Source organism: Misgurnus anguillicaudatus, unplaced genomic scaffold (assembly GCF_027580225.2).
Source record: "Misgurnus anguillicaudatus unplaced genomic scaffold, ASM2758022v2 HiC_scaffold_26, whole genome shotgun sequence".
Lineage (NCBI taxonomy): Eukaryota > Metazoa > Chordata > Actinopteri > Cypriniformes > Cobitidae > Misgurnus > Misgurnus anguillicaudatus.
Window position 1 is genome coordinate 2,811,464 of NW_027395276.1, and position 18,538 is coordinate 2,830,001.

The 18,538-nt window shown below is 36.8% G+C and overlaps 1 protein-coding gene across 1 annotated transcript; it reads left to right on the plus strand.

The window, feature by feature from the left end:
• On the plus strand, positions 1–17,228 carry LOC129443169 (protein ABHD8). The gene is made up of 5 exons (XM_055203616.2): positions 1–448; positions 5,457–6,212; positions 6,466–6,636; positions 8,485–8,701; positions 12,185–17,228. The coding sequence occupies exons 2-5, from the start codon at positions 5,470–5,472 to the stop codon at positions 12,428–12,430; spliced, it is 1,377 nt and encodes a 458-aa protein (XP_055059591.2). The 5' UTR covers positions 1–448; positions 5,457–5,469; the 3' UTR covers positions 12,431–17,228.
• Positions 17,229–18,538: the final 1,310 nt, after the last annotated feature.

The window sequence follows — 18,538 nt, forward strand, 5'->3', positions numbered from 1 at the left end:
TCTGGGCTTAGCAACAGCGCCAGGAGACATTGTATTGGTCAGCAACCAGTGACGGAAGCCTCGCTGTTTGTTATACGACCTGTCGATCAAACAGAAAACGAACCGAGATATGCTTACAGACTACAGGAGAAAACAAGGGCACTGGTGTGGATAACTGCCCACCCGTGAGGATGCGGAGGGGAGACGCAGCCCTTCCTTTCGGTGCACCATGCCAAAAACCCGGATCGGTCGTTTAATCGGCGTGCATTTGCTTTAATGAAATTTTAATGGTATACACGTAGAATGAAAAAGCGTTGTGACACATCTCATCTGCTTTGCAGAATCAGATTAAACTGCTAAACGCAACAGATTAGAGATAGGCTATCATAATTGACTTAATTTTAATGCATCATTGCTGCATCGTGGACTTTAGTGCGGATCCTTTTCGTTCCAAAAATCATCGGATCAGGTAAGGTAATATGGTTTTTGGTAATATGTCAAATTAATGTTCACAATAATAATAAATATGCATGCTTTATAACTATTTGTGCATCTTGCTTGATGCGACGATGTTTTGCAGCCCTGCATCTCTGATTCACGCGTTGCGCAGCAACCGATTCGTCAATGACATTTGATGTGTTGAAATGTTACAATGTATGCGCATGAAGAACAAACCATGGCAACCCCATCAGTGGATTGCAACCAAACAATAGTTCACATTAACAAAGTAGCTTCATCATTTAATCCAAAAATAACAAATCATTTTATAGGGGTTTATTGTGTAGCATCACAATAAATTGGACAAGCATTATGTATTAACTTGCACAATTTAAATACAAGCATGCTTTCATAGCAATTCATGTGCATAATGGCTTCAATGAGACTGTACGTACTGTTCCAAATGTGGGTTACTATAGCAGTGTACTGTATACAGCAGTCTGCCTACACACTCCATTTCTGCAATGCAGACCAAGAGATGACACACCAAAACACACTCCCACTCGGCAAATGTGGGGCAATGCATGCATGGAAGTGTTTGCTGTGTATTGCATGTAGGATTAATTTATAAAGCAGTTTTCATTTCAAAACAGCTATCATGCAATAGTAAGATGATAATAATAACACCATATTGGTGTATAAAACCCCAACTCACACTATTAGAGAAAAAACAAGACACAGTTTTATATATAAATGACTGAACTGAACTTTAATTGAATGATGGGATTTTTATAATGTTGTAAATCTTTTTTTTTAATGTATTTTAAAGGTTTTACTGACCTCAATATATCAGAAATGTATAAAGTCGGTAACTTTGGTTTAAATGGATCACCTTATTTTTGTAATTAATTATTAGTATAAAAAGTTATGATTACTGGCATGCTTACAAAAGGTGTAGTTTCTGGGGGGAGGTAAACAAACCAGCAACTGCAAACCCCCAAAATGTATGCAATTTTTAATGAAAACATGCACAGTACTGTATACTTTAAAACAAATCTACTCCCTTGCTGAGGAGTGTTTTTTTTAACAATATTTTTTAAATAAATCGAACTATTAGGTCATCTACATCAAAAACACATTTAAATGTAAAGATTTTCGTCATTTTGTCCTTCTGTTTCTCTCTATGTGCATCTATCTAGTCTGGAACTTTCTATGAGTTTCCCTGTGAATATGCGGTAAACCTCACCTGATACAGGAGATTCATTTAGCTAGTTGGCACGATCGATGTCTCCTTCCCCATCTAACTGTCCCACTTATTAGTGCCCTAGCTGAACTTTCTTTTCCTGATGGTCTATGTTCTACTCCAAAATAAAATCATCTATTATCATCAGTCAACAAGCAACATTCAGGAAAACAAGCAACCATTTAATTTCAGACATTTTGCTGCCCACATCTCATTTGCTCTCATTATATTGTATTATGATACTGTACAGTACACTCTAAAAATGCTATTTGTCCAATAAGGGACAAATCAAGTCATATGATTAAATTAACCCCCAAAAATTATGTATCTGACCCAACAGAACAACCCAGCTTTTTGGGTTAATTTGTCTCTTTTTGATAAAATGCTGGGTTGAAAACAACCCAGCATTTTTAGAGCATATATCTGAATGACCCGAATCGGCCACCTTTCTCTGTAAATATCAGATTAGAAAAATATCGGTGGGTTGCCAGCCTAAAGATTTCTTTTGGCTGCCTTATTTGTGAAAAAGATACTAGTATAAACCACATTGCATAAGACTCGAATTCTTATGCACTGGCATTGATTTTTTTTTACGTAGGTGCTGAAGTCGACACATTTTACAGCTGCAGTGGCTGCCAACAGGGCAAGAGTAGCTTTTTTAGCAAAAACAGCAATTTCTTGAGGATGCCGGGAAGTCTACACATGCAGAAAGTTATTGGTACGGCAGGCCCAAAAAAAAATCACATATGAAGCCAAGGCAGGATCTATGTGCAAATAAAAGTCTTATATCCCAACATGTAACATCTACAATGACCATAAACATATAGAAGTACAATACAGATGTGATCGTTTCAAAATAAAAGCATACAAAACACAAAACAAAACACTTAAGTCAAATAGTCGTGTAGCTCAAAATGTCCTGTATCACCTTTGTTTTTAAGAATGAAATGTTTTTATTGCACTACAGCATATTGCAGATTATTAATATTTATGATCATAATTTATAGTATTAGCATTTCACAATCTAAAAAGAAAACAATCGAACGACTGAAATCTATAAATGCAAGACAATGAGACTGCGCATTTCAGACGAGACGAGATGTTTGCCAGCAGCTCTACATTTGATTATTAATAATACATAACTGCTAAAAACCTTCTTTCGTTCAGTCTGAATAATGTATAGCACCTGAGAGATGAATCTGGGAAAAACAGAGCAGGATGAAAGTTGAAAGGAAAAACGGACAAAGACAGTATAGAGACAGATATGATGAGAAAGAGAGAGTTGGAGTAAATATTGTGTTTTTGTTTACTGGTGTCTCATCAAAAGTGTTTGTTCATGATGTTAAACTCAAACAAGAAAGAGCTGAATTACAAAATAAACCACAACGCACATTTTAAATTATATCTATGATTTTAGTAACACAATCAGTGACTGAATAAGGATATATGTGACCCTGTCTGTGAAATCCACGCTAAAATCGTATAATCTAATGATGAGATTAGAAACGTCAAAGTTTGATTTCACATACATTTTTCAATCTTTGACATGACTTTACTCAGTCAATTTTAAAAGATATCAAGGTTATATTTTAACAGAATGATTTATATTTCTGTTCATCTGTAATGCAGGTAATACTATACTCATGTGATATAATGGATATTCTCCATTAGTACAAAAAGGAAAGCCCGCTGGAGGAGCCCGGGGTATTTTTAGATCTCCGTCTAGGTCACAATGTGAATCATTGCATCCTCTCTGCTTGCTAGGATATCAGTGTCAGGACTCAAAGTAACATGTAGCACATTCTGTTACAGTTATAATATCACTTGAGTACTCTATGAGTGTTGCATTAAAGGATTTCTCTTAAACACTTGTTTATATGTGACCCTAAACCACAAAACCAGTCATAAGGGTCTTTTTTATGGAGATTCGTGCATAATCTGAAAGTTGAATAAATACGTTTCTCATTGATGTATGGATTAGGTCGATTTGACAATTTGGAATCGGAGGGTTTATTTTTATTTAAATGTCTTCAAAAGCAAAAGGGTCTTTGTGCATGTAAATAGTACAGGCTATCTGGATCTTTCGATGTGTTTTTTATGGTATCTTTGCTAATGCGCTGACAGCAGCTGTCATACGCCACTCATAGTAACAGCAATGCAGCACTTCTATTGTGCAAAACAGCAAAGCTGAACTTCACACAAAGGCTGCAGGGGGTTTGGCAATACCCCTCATAATGAAATAACACATCATTACCCAGCTGGATCTGCAGTGATGTTAGCTAGATTTAAACTCAATGCATATGGTAATGATTTTAGTTAGATCATTATGGATTCGTTTCTTTATCCAGCACCAAGCGATTATCTTTTATTAGAGAGCATCTGGTAAAGGATTAACCTGTGATTTGTAAAGAGTTTGTTTCTGAAAGGCTTAGTTAAGAGTACAACTGTTGCAGGATGCCACATAGGCCCTGTTTACACCTGGTATTTAAATGCATTTTGGTCGATGAACGGATCACAAGTAGACGAGAGAGAAACATTCCCATTCACACCTGGGCTGTGTCCAAAATCTCTAAAATGCTACCTTCGGAGGCAGCATTCGAAGACATGAAGGCATGTCCGAATCCATTGTTGGTTTACTTCCTGTCTCCTGACATACCTTCATTGTCTTGTCCCACAATTCAATGGGTGGGCGTGCACGTGTGATTCCTGGTCAAGTTAAAAAAAAATAAAATGGCGACCAAGAAAGCACAAATTTAGTGTAAATGAAGTTTTATTTTCACTTTTTACACCTTCTGATTGTATTTCTAGCGAGAAATTAGTATTGTAGGTATGGGACTAGTTATCGCAAAGGCGCTGTGTTTATATTTCAAACATAATTTCGTTACGCTGCCTATAAAGGCTGTCCGAATGCGTTTCCCTTCATACTGCCGAAGTCATTAGCCTCTTTCACACAGTAGTTCTGGTAAATTACCATGAATTTACCAGAATGAATTTACCAGTAAATACAGAAATGTGCTGTTCACACACGCAGTGACGTTCTGTCTTTTTACCAGTAAGACATCATTCACACATCAGTATCGAAATACCGGTAAATTCGTTGAGAAAGCGGAAGTACCTGTGGCGTGCGGCGAGCTCAGTGTTGTATTTGTAAACAATCCAGGTCGTTCATATCCACGTTCCGTATTTTGTTGTTTTCACGTCTGTGGTAAACAGTCGCGAAGTTGTTCATGATGACTAAACAACATTGTATGAGGCGACGTCAAACCGAAAATGCGTTTTAAACAACAGTACTGTTTGCACTATAGGCTTCACAGAGGGCGTGCTACGTCAGCAACTCGGCAAGTAGGTGGTAAGCTGTTTTAAACAACTTTGGTGAAGAAATGTGGACGTAAACTTCAGGTGTGCTCGACTTTAAAGCAGCATGTGTGTGGAAACGTCCGTCATCTGTATTAAAACATTATGATTGGCCCGAAGCTGTCAGCACGGTCTGACGTCTTCCGTTCCGGTAATCCTATATTTTTCGTTCACACATAGCGCTTACCGGTAAATTACTGGTAATCTTACAACCTGTCTTACTGGTAAATTGGGAGCACTGATTTACCGGAAAGGTTCTGTTCACACATGATCTGTTAACTGCAATTTACCAGTAAATTACCAGTAAAGACTGTATGTGTGAAAGGGACTATTGCTTCAGGCAGCGAAGCAACAAGTCAGCTGCCTTAGTTTTTTCAAACGCAACCATTGTGTTTTAGTTGTAAGATGTAACCAACTGAGCAGACTGTAACTATGTTTTCAGGTAAACCAGAAAGATGTTGACCAGCATTACAGAGAGCATCTTCTGTTGTCTGATGGGAAAGACCGGCGTTGTATTGCCGGTCGAGTCGTCCGACGGCAAGCCGGCCGACGCATTCGAGTTTGTGGAGGTCAAGCCGGGTCGAGTGCTGCGTGTGCGTCACATCCTTCCAGAAAGACCCACAGAAGAGCAACCGGACACTGACATCAGCGTCCACTGCAAACGCAAAATCACTGTGTACCGCAATGGGCAACTAGTGATCGAGAACCTGGGCGATGTTCTCCACTCCGAGATCCTGCAGTGCCAGAATGGAGACGTGGAACAATGTACCACTGTTGAGGTGGAGCTGTCCGACTACACCACCGCGCCCTCTTCCCCAGATCCCAAACCAGTTCCACCTCTTCCCCCCTCTGACCAACAGAAACCCGCCCCTCCACCCAGACGTCGTCGACGGAAACCCAAGCGCACCGTGCTGATCGATACAGAACGTTGCATCAGCAGCTGTAAGGGGACGCACTCGGATGTGGCGTTGTTCTTCATTCACGGTGTTGGCGGTTCGTTGGATATCTGGGGCAGTCAGTTGGATTTCTTCTCACGGCTGGGTTACGAGGTCATCGCTCCTGATCTGGCAGGTCATGGCGCCAGTACGGCCCCACAGATTGCAGCGGCGTACACCTTCTACGCCCTGGCAGAGGACCTGCGTGCCATATTTAAGAGATATGCAAGAAAACGGAACATCCTCATTGGTCACTCCTATGGGTAAGCAATTCAATTAAATGTATTTCACAGTCAAAGATATAACAAATGAAAATATGAGAACTGAGCCAAAAAACACCTTACTTATTACTTTCATCTGTTTCATATTAGCAAAATTAATATTGTTCTGCCAAACTAGCTTTAAGAATAATCCAAAGCCTACAGATCAAACTTTTTATGGATATTTTACAGAAGACTTTTTTTATTTATTATGATACATTGTTTTGATGTTAAGAATTCTTCTGTTTGTCTGAAGGGTGTCGTTCTGTACATTCCTGGCTCACGAGTACCCGGAGCAGGTGCATAAGGTGGTTATGATTAATGGAGGAGGACCCACGGCACTTGAACCCAGCCTGTGCTCCATCTTTCAGCTGCCCTCATGTGTCCTGCACTGTCTCTCTCCATGTCTGGCCTGGAGCTTTCTCAAGTAAGACATCATCTATTAAAGGATAAATTTCATCCCAGCTAACAGAGACATTTTCTAAGAATTAGGCATTTTCTAGTAATTTACTATTCGAATATTTAAGCTCATAAAGAACGAATATTCAAATATTCGTTTATTTAAATTATGTTAATTAAGACATGCGTGTTTTGTATTTTTCATATTGTCATCATTTCACAGAAGGCTTATAATTAGGAAATATCCACAACAAGCTAATTCTGTATGTATATATATGTATGTATTATTAAGTTGAAAACATTGTAAAAAATATATATATATTTTTAATTCTTATTAAAAATATCCTACAGAAAAAAAGGCGTTAAACCCCCATGCGGAGCGAAGTCTGAGTCAAACCCTTAGTTTCAAGTCAGTTGTTAGTATGAATTCATTACTGTTTGATCTTACATACATTATATTATACCCAATATTATACACTAACCCCAAATCTAAGTGAAGTTTGAGGACTTGTGAAGTTTAAAGTTTGAGGACTTGACAAAGTAGGCTATCATCATTTAAACAGACTCAAAACACCAAACAAGAGCCCGGAGAAAACGAAAAAACACATCTGCATAACCGACTGCTCAGTCGCCATATAAATATCTTCTCAGTTTAGTTTGACATGTATTTGTGAATAAAGAAAACCATATTTATCCTACCTGCTTCGGTGAAAGCCGTTTTTCTGACTAGATACAATAATGCCGGTGTTGCGGAGAAAACTCTTCCTCGTGATGGTTATCGGATAAAAACAACAGACGGATTAAACAAGACTGAATATCTGTATTAACATTATTTTACAAATAACGTAAGCTGGCTCGATACATTATTGTTGACTGTGCAAAGTTAATAACGTTAGCTTAATTTAACAACATTTCACAAAGACGGTGCTTTGCTTTTAAACTGCCATGTGTAGTTATCCGGTTCATTTTCGAAAGAGCACCGCATATAATAAATGTTCTCCGTTTCATTTCGTTCTCCATGTCTGTCTCGTTATTAACAAAATAAAGTAGACTTTATAACAGAAAGCTTACAAATCTCTCATGATGTGTTGATGCGGGCGGCGGAGAAGCACGTTTAATAACACGTGAGCCCTCACTGAGCCAGTGGCCAAATGCGGCGCACAAACACGGAGATAAAAGGAAAAACTTAAATTCGTCTGCAATCTGCATTGCCAAACAATCAGAAATACATACAAATTAATGTTCATGTATATTTTACATTTATGTCTGTAAAAGACAGTATAGATGAAGTGAAAAAGCATTAAATAAGTCGTAACCCTTTGGTGGCACATTAAAAACAAAAAACCATTCGAATAGCATTTTTTAAATTCGAATTATTATTGCCGATCGAATATTCACATGTTCAAATATCCGTGCACATCCCTACTAAGAATGTTCCTTGAACATGTTTAACTTTGTGCTTTGAGGTTTTATACACACAAAGTTAATGCAACCAGGGAAAAACTAGCAAAAAAACATCAAGGGTCAAGAGTCCAAATAAAACAAACACTGATCACCATAATGGTGGCTTTAAATGAAACAAAACATCAACATCTATGCATAATAAGTGAATTGTGTTTTCTACAGCAATATTTTTACAGAACATTCAGAAATAATGTTTTAGAACAGTTTTAAAATAATAAAATGCAAAATGTTTATCTATCATTTACATAACAAGTAAAAAAGTTAATATAAAAAAACAGTTGTCAGAACTACTGTATTTAAATGTGCCATCTAATATATATATATATGTATTTAAAAGTTTGTTAAATGTCTCAAACTCTCGCTCTTAATCATCTTATATTTCCTGTGTTTCTTCTCCTGATCTTTCACATAGAGCTGGTTTTGCCAGGCAGGGTGCGAAAGAGAAACAACTGCTGAAAGAGGGAAATGCATTTAACGTTTCTCCATTTGTGCTGCGAGCGATGATGAGCGGTCAGTACTGGCCGGAAGGGGATGAAGTTTATCACGCAGAGCTGACCGTACCCATACTGCTGGTCCATGGCATGTACGACAAATTTGTGCCAATCGAGGAGGACCAGAGAATGGCAGAGGTAAGCTAGAACCCATCAAATCTAAACCCCAAATGTATTTTACTGCACTCTGGATGATTTTTGTGTGAGCCCTGTTAAAGGAATAGACTACTCATTTTCAATATTAAAATATGTTATTACCTTAACTAAGAATTGTTGATACATCCCTCTATCATCTGTGTGCGTGCACGTAAGCGCTGGAGCGCGCTGCGACGCTTCGATAGCATTTAGCTTAGCCCCATTCATTCAATGCTACCATTTAGAGATAAAGTTAGAAGTGACCAAACACATCAACGTTTTTCCTATTTAAGACGAGTAGTTATACGAGCAAGTTTGGTGGTACAAAATAAAACGTAGCGCTTTTCTAAGCGGATTTAAAAGAGGAACTATATTTTATGGCGTAATAGCACTTTTGGGAGTACTTCGACTCGCCTGAAAAGTCCGCTCCCCTTCTTACTCTCATAATGGGAGAGGGAGGGTGTTACTGCGCCGAGTCGAAGTACTCCCAAAAGTGCTATTACGCCATAAAATATAGTTCCTCTTTTAAATCCGCTTAGAAAAGCGCTACGTTTTATTTTGTACCACCAAACTTGCTCGTATAACTACTCGTCTTAAATAGGAAAAACGTTGATGTGTTTGGTCACTTCTAACTTTATCTCTAAATGGTACCATTGAATGAATGGGGCTAAGCTAAATGCTATCGAAGCGTCGCAGCGCGCTCCAGCGCTTACGTGCACGCACACAGATGATAGAGGGATGATTCAACAGTTCTTAGTTAAGGTAATAACATATTTTAATATTGAAAATGAGTAGACTATTCCTTTAACACATTAAGGGGCAGTTTGCCGAACAGGGATTAGACTAGTCCTATAGACTAAAATAAATGAGCTGTCCAAACTGAAAACAACTTTCACTAAAATATCTTAAAATACATCAGTTCCCTTTGTTTTGCCTCAAAATGCAGACAAGTAATATTTAAGGCATGTTTGTTAAAACTAGTTAAATTTCCTAATTAAACTATGGGCTTATCCTGGCTTAAGCTTATCCCTGTCTGGGTAACCACCCCTAAGTTATTCAACTTGTTTGTATAAGTTATGTCAATAAATCACAAGTCAAAACTTAAAAAAGTAGGTTGAATTAACTTGCATAACCAAGTTGTTTTAACTTCTGTTTTAGCTGCTTTTTTACAATACACTAGTCAACATTTGAAGTGAATCAGAAAAGTTCATCCAAAGTTGTCCAAAGACAAGAATGGGTATTTGGAATTGAACTTTTATAAGAGGGTTTGATCCACTTCAAATGTTGACTAGTATATTTGGATAAGAATAAGTAAATAAAAAACAAAATATTCATTTTTGGCTGAACTGGTTTTAGGTTCACACACAAAGGGTGGGTTGCACCAACAAGGATTAGGCCTAAATCTGGTTTAAATCAAAGCTTATTTAATAATTCCGTTGCACCAAACTTTAAACCTGTTTTAAAATAAACAGGTTTAAATTTAAACTGTCATTTTGATCCAGGTTTAAATCTTACAGTAAATCTAGATTATCTTTAATCCTGTTGCTCCATTACTTTAAACTCCGTTTTAAATCTCAGTGAGGGATTAACTTTAAACTTGCATATGAGGAGGTTTAAATATGTTTTTTTACAATTAAATGTCTGGCTAAATGATTAGAAACACATACCGTGAGCGTGGTGGCGCTATTCAAAGATGCGTTTATTATAACATCTCAACAAAGTGAGTTTGGCGGCTCAAAAAGATTATTAACAGCACCGGTGACAGCTACCGATGCTCGTATGTGCTTCTCCTCTGTCACGCGCGCTCCAGTCAGACGAAGGACAGTGAATGTACGGACACACGGTGGCGCTTCATGACAAATGCGTCGACACATCTTGTTCATTATACCACAATATCTGAGCTTTGCGATATTTCCTGTCACAATATTTCCTGGTCTGTTAATTGTTTTAAAAGATTGTCAAATGTTTTTATTTGAATCAGACCTTTAGATTAGCCTACCGGTGTATGTAGGTGATTTATAATACAACAATTACATTACCTTTGCTTGCATAAACTGTTTATTTCCTTTTTGAATGACAACGTCAACATTGTTGCTGTTTAATTACACCGGAAAATTCAACATGGCGGACAAAATAAATTGCAGATGAAGGATTTAATACAGTTTAAAGGTTTAATCTAAGATTTGTTAATCTGTGTTTAAATTTAAGTGGTGCAACACAACTCGAATTAAAATTAAACTGGGATCAACAAACCCTAGATTAGCTCTAAACTCTGCTTAATTTAATCCTTGTTGGTGCAACCCACCCAAAGTCTTCACAAAGTTAAGCTGCGATTTAGAGAATTTTTGTTTGCGAATAAAATATTTTCCAAATAAAATAAAAAAATTAACAATGTAATTAATTGATGACTCAACTATTATGAATACATGGTTCCCACCAGTGATGCGCGTGTTAATTCAAAATGAGTCATCCAAAACCAAAAATATTTTTATGATATTCGGTTTGTGGGCGGTCGGGTCGTTTGAAATAAAGATGTCAGTTAACTATACTAGTCAACATTTGAAGTGGATCAAAAAAGTTTATCAAAGTTGTCCTAAGACAAGAACGGGTATTGGGTATTGGTATTGGTTTCAAATGTAGACTAGTGTATTTCAAACAATAACTACTTTTAAAGTAAAAAAGTAGTTGAAAACATTGGTCGGGTGCGGGTTGTTTATACATTGAATCACTGATTCCCACTCTAAGCCAAATGTCAAAGTCTGACTAAAAAGCAGAATTTTTCATGACCTACGTCTGAGATACCGTGAGCCTGATAATGTAGTGTACACCATGAGTTTATAAAAAAGGTCAAATGTGTGAAATGAATAAACTATGCCAATAAACGGCTGTTTAGATTGTAGTCTCACTTGAAATCATTGGAAGCTTGGACCCAGAAACGTCACAACTTAACAAACAAGCGGATTACATTTTGAACTAATCCCTTATATTTCATGACTTGGTCAAAAATAAAATTCCCTGACTTTCAATGTCTGGAATAGACTATTGAAAATTCTATGATATTCCAGAAATTCCGTGTGAACCCTGATACTAGTACGAATAATACCTGGACTAGGATGCAGCCTTTCATATAAATCTGTCTGTCTGAACAAAGTGAGAAGAGAAACTCCCCGGATCTCCAAATCTCTCTTACGACTCTTCTTTTGCACACAAGAGTGTCTCTGTACTGTAATGGGCTGTTCATGAGCAGAAAAGCATTACGCATGTCCACACGCAGATGTGCGCTGAATGAAAGACTGGTGTCTCATTGTACTGCTTTAACTCTTGTGAAGACCTCTTTTGGTTAGATCAGAGGGTCTTAAAGTTAACCATACAGAATTTCATCAATAACAAATGTATTTTTTAACGATTTAAAGTTACTCTGGACCCTTTTAAAATCCTAATCTTCAATAACAAAAATTCCATTATTGTGCTTTATCTTTTTTCTAGATCCTCTTGTTTGCGTTTCTGAAAGTGATCGAGGAAGGCAGTCACATGGTGATGATGGAATGCCCCGAGACGGTCAACACGCTCCTGCACGAGTTTTTCCTCTGGGAACCTGACATTTCCAAAAAAGATATGGTTGCCACAGTAACAGCTGATCAGACCGCGACTGACAACGTGACACCCGTCCAAATGCTTAACTTGGCCAGCAGCAACGGGACTCTCAAGGTCAACAAGCCCCTTAACAAGTAACCACAAATGATTGACGTTTTTGGGGCAAACCAATCAGAAGGCTGTTGATGACAGGTGCTGCGTATGGCGAGACCGTCGACTTGGCTGAGAGCTGATTTTGGGTCAGAAAGTCCAAGCGGGTGCCATGAAGAGGGTAAGAAAGATTGGGACTCTTTAAGAGAGATCCAGCGAAGTGAAAAAAGCAGCTGATTTTTAGACCAATCATGGCGATTTATAACATCGTGATGCCTTTGTATCTCTCTGTGCTACCTTTGGACAATATATCTTTCCTTCTTGTGCTGTTTAAACACAAGGACTGGGTGTCCAATAGAGGACGAAATCAAGTGTGTCTAGGCATTTGGGCGAGATAAGATGGCATTCAGGCAAGGTTGCTTTGGATTGTGATGAGGAGTGTTTAAAGTCAACATGAAACGGCATTCGCATTTAACTACGTAAATTGAATGAAGCTAGATTGGATTGTAAAGAATGAAGAATGAATGAAGCCAGGTGTTTGGAGGGGAGGAGTATAAGAAAAATAAAGGGGATTTGGTGATATCAACCAAAAATGCAAGTCAGTTGGGAGGCATGGCACGTTGTTACGTCACATATTATTGTTCACAATAAGACTGGAAATATGTGCTCAGTTCACGTTGACATTATAAGAAAGTGTGTACAGAACTTGTGTTCACATCACGCACTGTTAAATGTTCTGAATAACTCGATCATACTGTACTAGTACTAATATTCAGATCAACACATTTTAATGTCTTCCCTCATGAAACAAATCCATCACTTAAGAGTTAAGATCTCATAAAATATTGAATCCTGTATCTAACTCCTTGAGCCATATGAGGTGGAACAAAGATAATGTACTGTAAACAACACACGCTAGCTTCACATCATGATTTTACTTGAAACAATTTGTATGAATTTAACAGATGTTGCTTCACATGAAGGACAATAATATGACAAGCAAATACTATCAAATGGAAATCAAGCATCGCATTGGGAGATTTCATGCCAGCCAGGCGCACCATTTCGTCTCCTAGCAACCATGCAGTCGGACATTAGAGCGGATTCAGGGAGTGCGGAGAGCTATAATGATGCTGATGGTCACAATTTGATATGGTGCTGTGGGAAAAACAAGCTATAAGCTACAACAGTGCATTGCAGCAACTGCGGCACACGCACGGTATACATACTGTTACGTTTTGTAAAGAATTGCAAATGTTCAGGTCTGGGTTGCAGATTTATTCAAATGATGTTATGAATATTTAACCATCAGATTGATCCATTCACATGTAATGTGAGAAGAGCATACAGTAATTATGTTGTACTGTATGATTAGGCTTAAGTGGGACAGACCGGCTGTCTATGCAAGAATAGAATGTGGCTTCTGGAAAACCTTACGATGGTTACCATGACAACAAAGTCAAATGCAAAATGGATTAAGAACCAGAGGTCTGGCCATTGGGAGATAATTACACACATGTTGAACAAAAGCGTAGAGATATCTGCTGTCTGACATATAAAGCATCGAGCAGAGCGTATAGTTGAAGAAAACTGTTTATATTTTGACGAAATAAAAGTAACGAGATAAAACTCAAATTGTTTATGATAATTGAACACACACATGCAAACAGTGGCTTATATCAAAGTAAAAAATGTCAAAGTTTATGCTGCCTTTAGTTCGTTTCGGAAATTAAATCTCCCGGCATTCTCTGAGGCAGCACAAATACAAAATATTGTGTTTTTTCTACATCACAATATTCAATCTTGTAAGCGTGAACATCCTGAGATGACCTAAAGGCAGAAATAATTGAGAAAACCAAAAATAAAGCGATACACAGATTACTACAAGGAAATTACACTACACTGTAAAAAAGATTGTTGGTTCAACTTAAAGAAGTAAGTGTTTGTGCTGCCTTAAAGTGGACATTTCACAAAACTTTAAGATGTCAAATAAATCTTTGGTGTCCCCAGAGTACATATGGTTTTAGCTCAAAATATCATATAGATAATTTATTGCAGCATGTTAAAATTGCCACTTTATAGGTGTGAGCAAAAATGTGCTATTTTTGGGTGTGTCCTTTTAAATGCAAATGAGCTGATCTCTGCACTAAATGGATAGTGCAGATAAAGGGGCTGTATTATCCCCTTCTGACATCACAACGGGAGCCAAATTTCAGTGACCTAATTTTTCACATGCTTGCAGGGAATGGTTTATCAAAACTAAGTTTTTGGGTTGATCTTTTCACATTTTCTAGGTTGATAGAAGCACTGGGGACCCAATTATAGCACTTTAACATGAGATTTTTCATGATATGTTGCTTTTTGAGTACAATTTAAAAATATTAGTTGACTCAACATTTTTTTTCAAGTTAACTAATATTTTAAAGTTGAAGTAACTCAGCATTTTAAGGCAGCGTGAACACTTACTTTTTAGAATGAACCAACAAATCTTTTTTACAGTGTAAAAAAATCCACAAATATTTTATAAAGGTCAACAGCTTTTATTGGCCACAGAAAAAACATTTAGACTGCATTATCAGCTCGTTTTTGTGGACATTCTTCGAGATTTATATTTAATTTAAAGAGGAATTAGGAAATGATGTAATGGAATACAGGTAAATGGTAATTTTAACAGGATGCCAGTATTTATCAAAGAGAATTTTCTAGCATCTCTTAAATAAAAATGTCTTCTTGCACACTTGCTATATAAGTAAACATAAGCAAATGTTCTGGGTTCAAAATAAGTTAAGCTCTATGACTTTTTTTTTGACTGATCATTTAGGAATAATCCCACTAGAAATCCCATATTTCATCCCACTGTATCCCAAAACATATTTAACTTTTTCCCTGCCAGCATTTTTATATGGATTGCCCTAAAAACTCATCATTGGCCGAGAAGTGTATTCTGTTAAATGACAAGATAACTCATTAACTCTTTCACCACCAGCGTTTTTTTTTTTAAAGTTGCCAGCCAGCGCCAGCGTTTTTCATGATTTGAAAAGTTTAATGCCTTCCAGAAAATGTACTTCTTCGAATATATAAACATACAATATACCAAATGAAAGAACAGACCCTCTGCTTTCAAACAAAAAAAACGTTTCATCCTACCTTCAGTAGTTCTTTTGTAATCAGCTTTTGAATATGGGTAGGTTTCTGCAAAAACACCACATTTTGAGCAAAAAGCATAGATAATTCCATTTTTGTGACGGACTTTTCATAGAGAGCCCATTCAGAGCGATCTTTAAAACAGACACGGACCATAGGGCAATACTTCCGGTTTTAAAAAGTTGCGGAAGGGCGCCACTTAGTGGATAATAGCGGTATTGCGGAAAGACGGAAATACTCGTCATTGGCGGGGAAGCGTTTTCTCTTGATTGACGAGATATCTCGTCAATGGTGGGGAAAGAGTTAATGGCAGAGAAACAGTTAATAAAGCTTTTTCCAGTGAAATGTCATAGCCTTTAATTCTGTAAATGCACTTCTTTTTAGTTTTTACAAACTGGGGGATGAGTCAAACTCATTTTCTATGGTAAAACTTACCACATTGTTGTACATAAGACTTAAGTTATTTATGTAACCCAGAATATTCCTTAAAACTTGACTCAAGTTGACTGTGACTTCATGATAGTTTGTTTATTGCGACCACTTCTGTGAATTGGAAAACAGCTCTTAAAAAACAAAAACTTGCATACACATTTGCTGTGACTATCGACAGACCTCCTGCTAGCCTAGTGCCTACCTAGTGGACTGTATGTCAGGCCATACTGTAAGAAGTCAATGCATCTAAAAGGGGGTAAAACACTGCTCCTATAAGGGAGACTTTTAAGAGATTAAAGTTGAAAGTACTGAAGTAACAATACAGTAAAATACAATTATTTTTGCAAGCTATACATTAAAAAATATGTAAATTCTTTACGTCACCTATCCCATAATGTACCTCAAACTGTGACGAATTTTGAGAGTTGTAAAAAAGTTGGACTTTTTGCCTGGCAGATGATAAAACCGATATAAAACAAAACAGAGACTTAAGGGTGGATTATTTTCACTTGGGCCAATAAGTATTCATTAAAGTCCAAGCAGCCACATACCAATACTATGAACAGTGTAGTAAGACCTGGCAACCACCCAACCCTGGGCATCATGGCATTGGGTTTTACTCAGACAACACCACAAAGATTTTCTTCAAAAGAGTCTAATTCTGCTTACAAAAATATTTTTGAGCATTAGCAGAGTTTTTTAGTTGTGCAATATTGTAAGCTTTTCTGCAAACACTGCAGGGGGAAAATGACATTTCAAATCCCATCTTTCTAATTCACAGATGGTAGCAATAAAATAAAGAAACATTCATCCAACAGGGTAATCTGCAGTGATGCTAACATTGCTTTTACTATGTACGACTCTACTAACAGTAGTTGTGGATTTTCTTTGAGTGCCTGGGAATGAATGTTTTGAAGTGAAGAGAAAACATGGAAATCAAATAACAAACAATACTGGCCAATACTGTTAAATACTGCCAAATGTCTCATTCATGGGTTGAAAGTGACAAAAGAAATATTGTTTGACTGTGTGAGTGAACAAACTGCTGCAGAAGATGGAGTTTGCAGATCACAGATCATTTGATAAAGATTTCCTCTTCCTCCGGTCGTGTGCTGATGTCATTTTGTGAACATTGTGGATCAGTTCGTGTCAAATTTGTGTGGTACAAATATCTATGGGAATATTATGCACTGCCTGAAACTATGTGCATATGAAATATCACAAAGCTATATTAAAAATTATGAAAATGAAAATAAAAAAACATATATATTTTTTGTCTGTTTCTTTGACAGTGCTTGTGTGTGAAAGTGAAATATAGTGTTGAATGTTCTCAGTATATGAGGAGCTCAAATGCAAAAGATGTTAAAAGGTAGGATATTAACCGGATGCTCTCTTCACGTGTTATATGTTTATCAACTTTGCTTTAAATCTGCTTAATCCACATCTCAGGCCATTCAGAAAAAAATACTTTGTTGGTAGTATCCACCAAACGTCACATTGATTTTTCAGCAAAAAAATCTTGTGTCCCTTGTAAGTACTTAGACTTGCATACAACTCAAATGTGTCAGTAAAATGGATCACAGCACCCCCAAATGTGTTTCTTATTTTTGATTTTCATCATCTGAAATGTTTCTAGTTGCATCTTTAGTTATTGTGCAACTGTTTACTGTCTTGTCCAAAGAAATGGATTAAAAAAAAGAGCCTGATAAAAATGCTTATTTACAAGGCTTAGAGGGTTTTGCATCTAAAATGTTTTACTTGATATATGTACAGTATCTGTTTAAATAGTTTATCCAATAGTTTTTGCCATCCTGTTGTTTTAAACATGTATGCTTTTCTTTCCCTGTAGTTCGAATATCTATAAACATGAATGATATTTGAGAGCAAGGGGGTGATTCTCACGAAACCATTGAAACACCACGGCACTAATGATTTTAGCTTTAAAATGTGTAATATAGTAACATTAAAAAGCATCAGAATTAACAAAATACTGTGTTCTACCTTGCACAATGTGTGATTTTAACATAAGAATTTATAATTGAAAATTTTATCTCATTTTCTGCTGAAATTCTCATTACCGCAATGTGTCCGGCTGTGTTTGAACATGCGTTATGTTGTAATTTAATCAAATTAACACAAAAATATTAAGAAAAAAAATAAATGGATGTTTTGCTAGACTACTTTAGATGACAGAAAAAATATTTACTGAATATTCATGTATAATAATAATGAAGAAAAATTAGGAAAATGATGTGTCCATGCCTGATGTTCTCATCCTCCGCAACACTTTTTGAGAAGAGTTTAAGCACACATACAGAATTTTAATAAAGTTTGATTTTGAGTGACCAAGCACATGGACCAATTACTTCAAGATGGCTACCAGGTAAGATCATTTTTTTACAGTTTATTTTAAATATTGTCTTGTCAGAATGCTTACCCGAAATTTTGATTATCATTACCGCAACAGATGCTTATTAAATGTTAATTTAATTCATAGAAGCATAATACTTTGATTTTAAATGCATGTGCAGAATCTCCAAATTATGTTCTTTCAGGTTTGTCATGTCATTTTGAAAATAT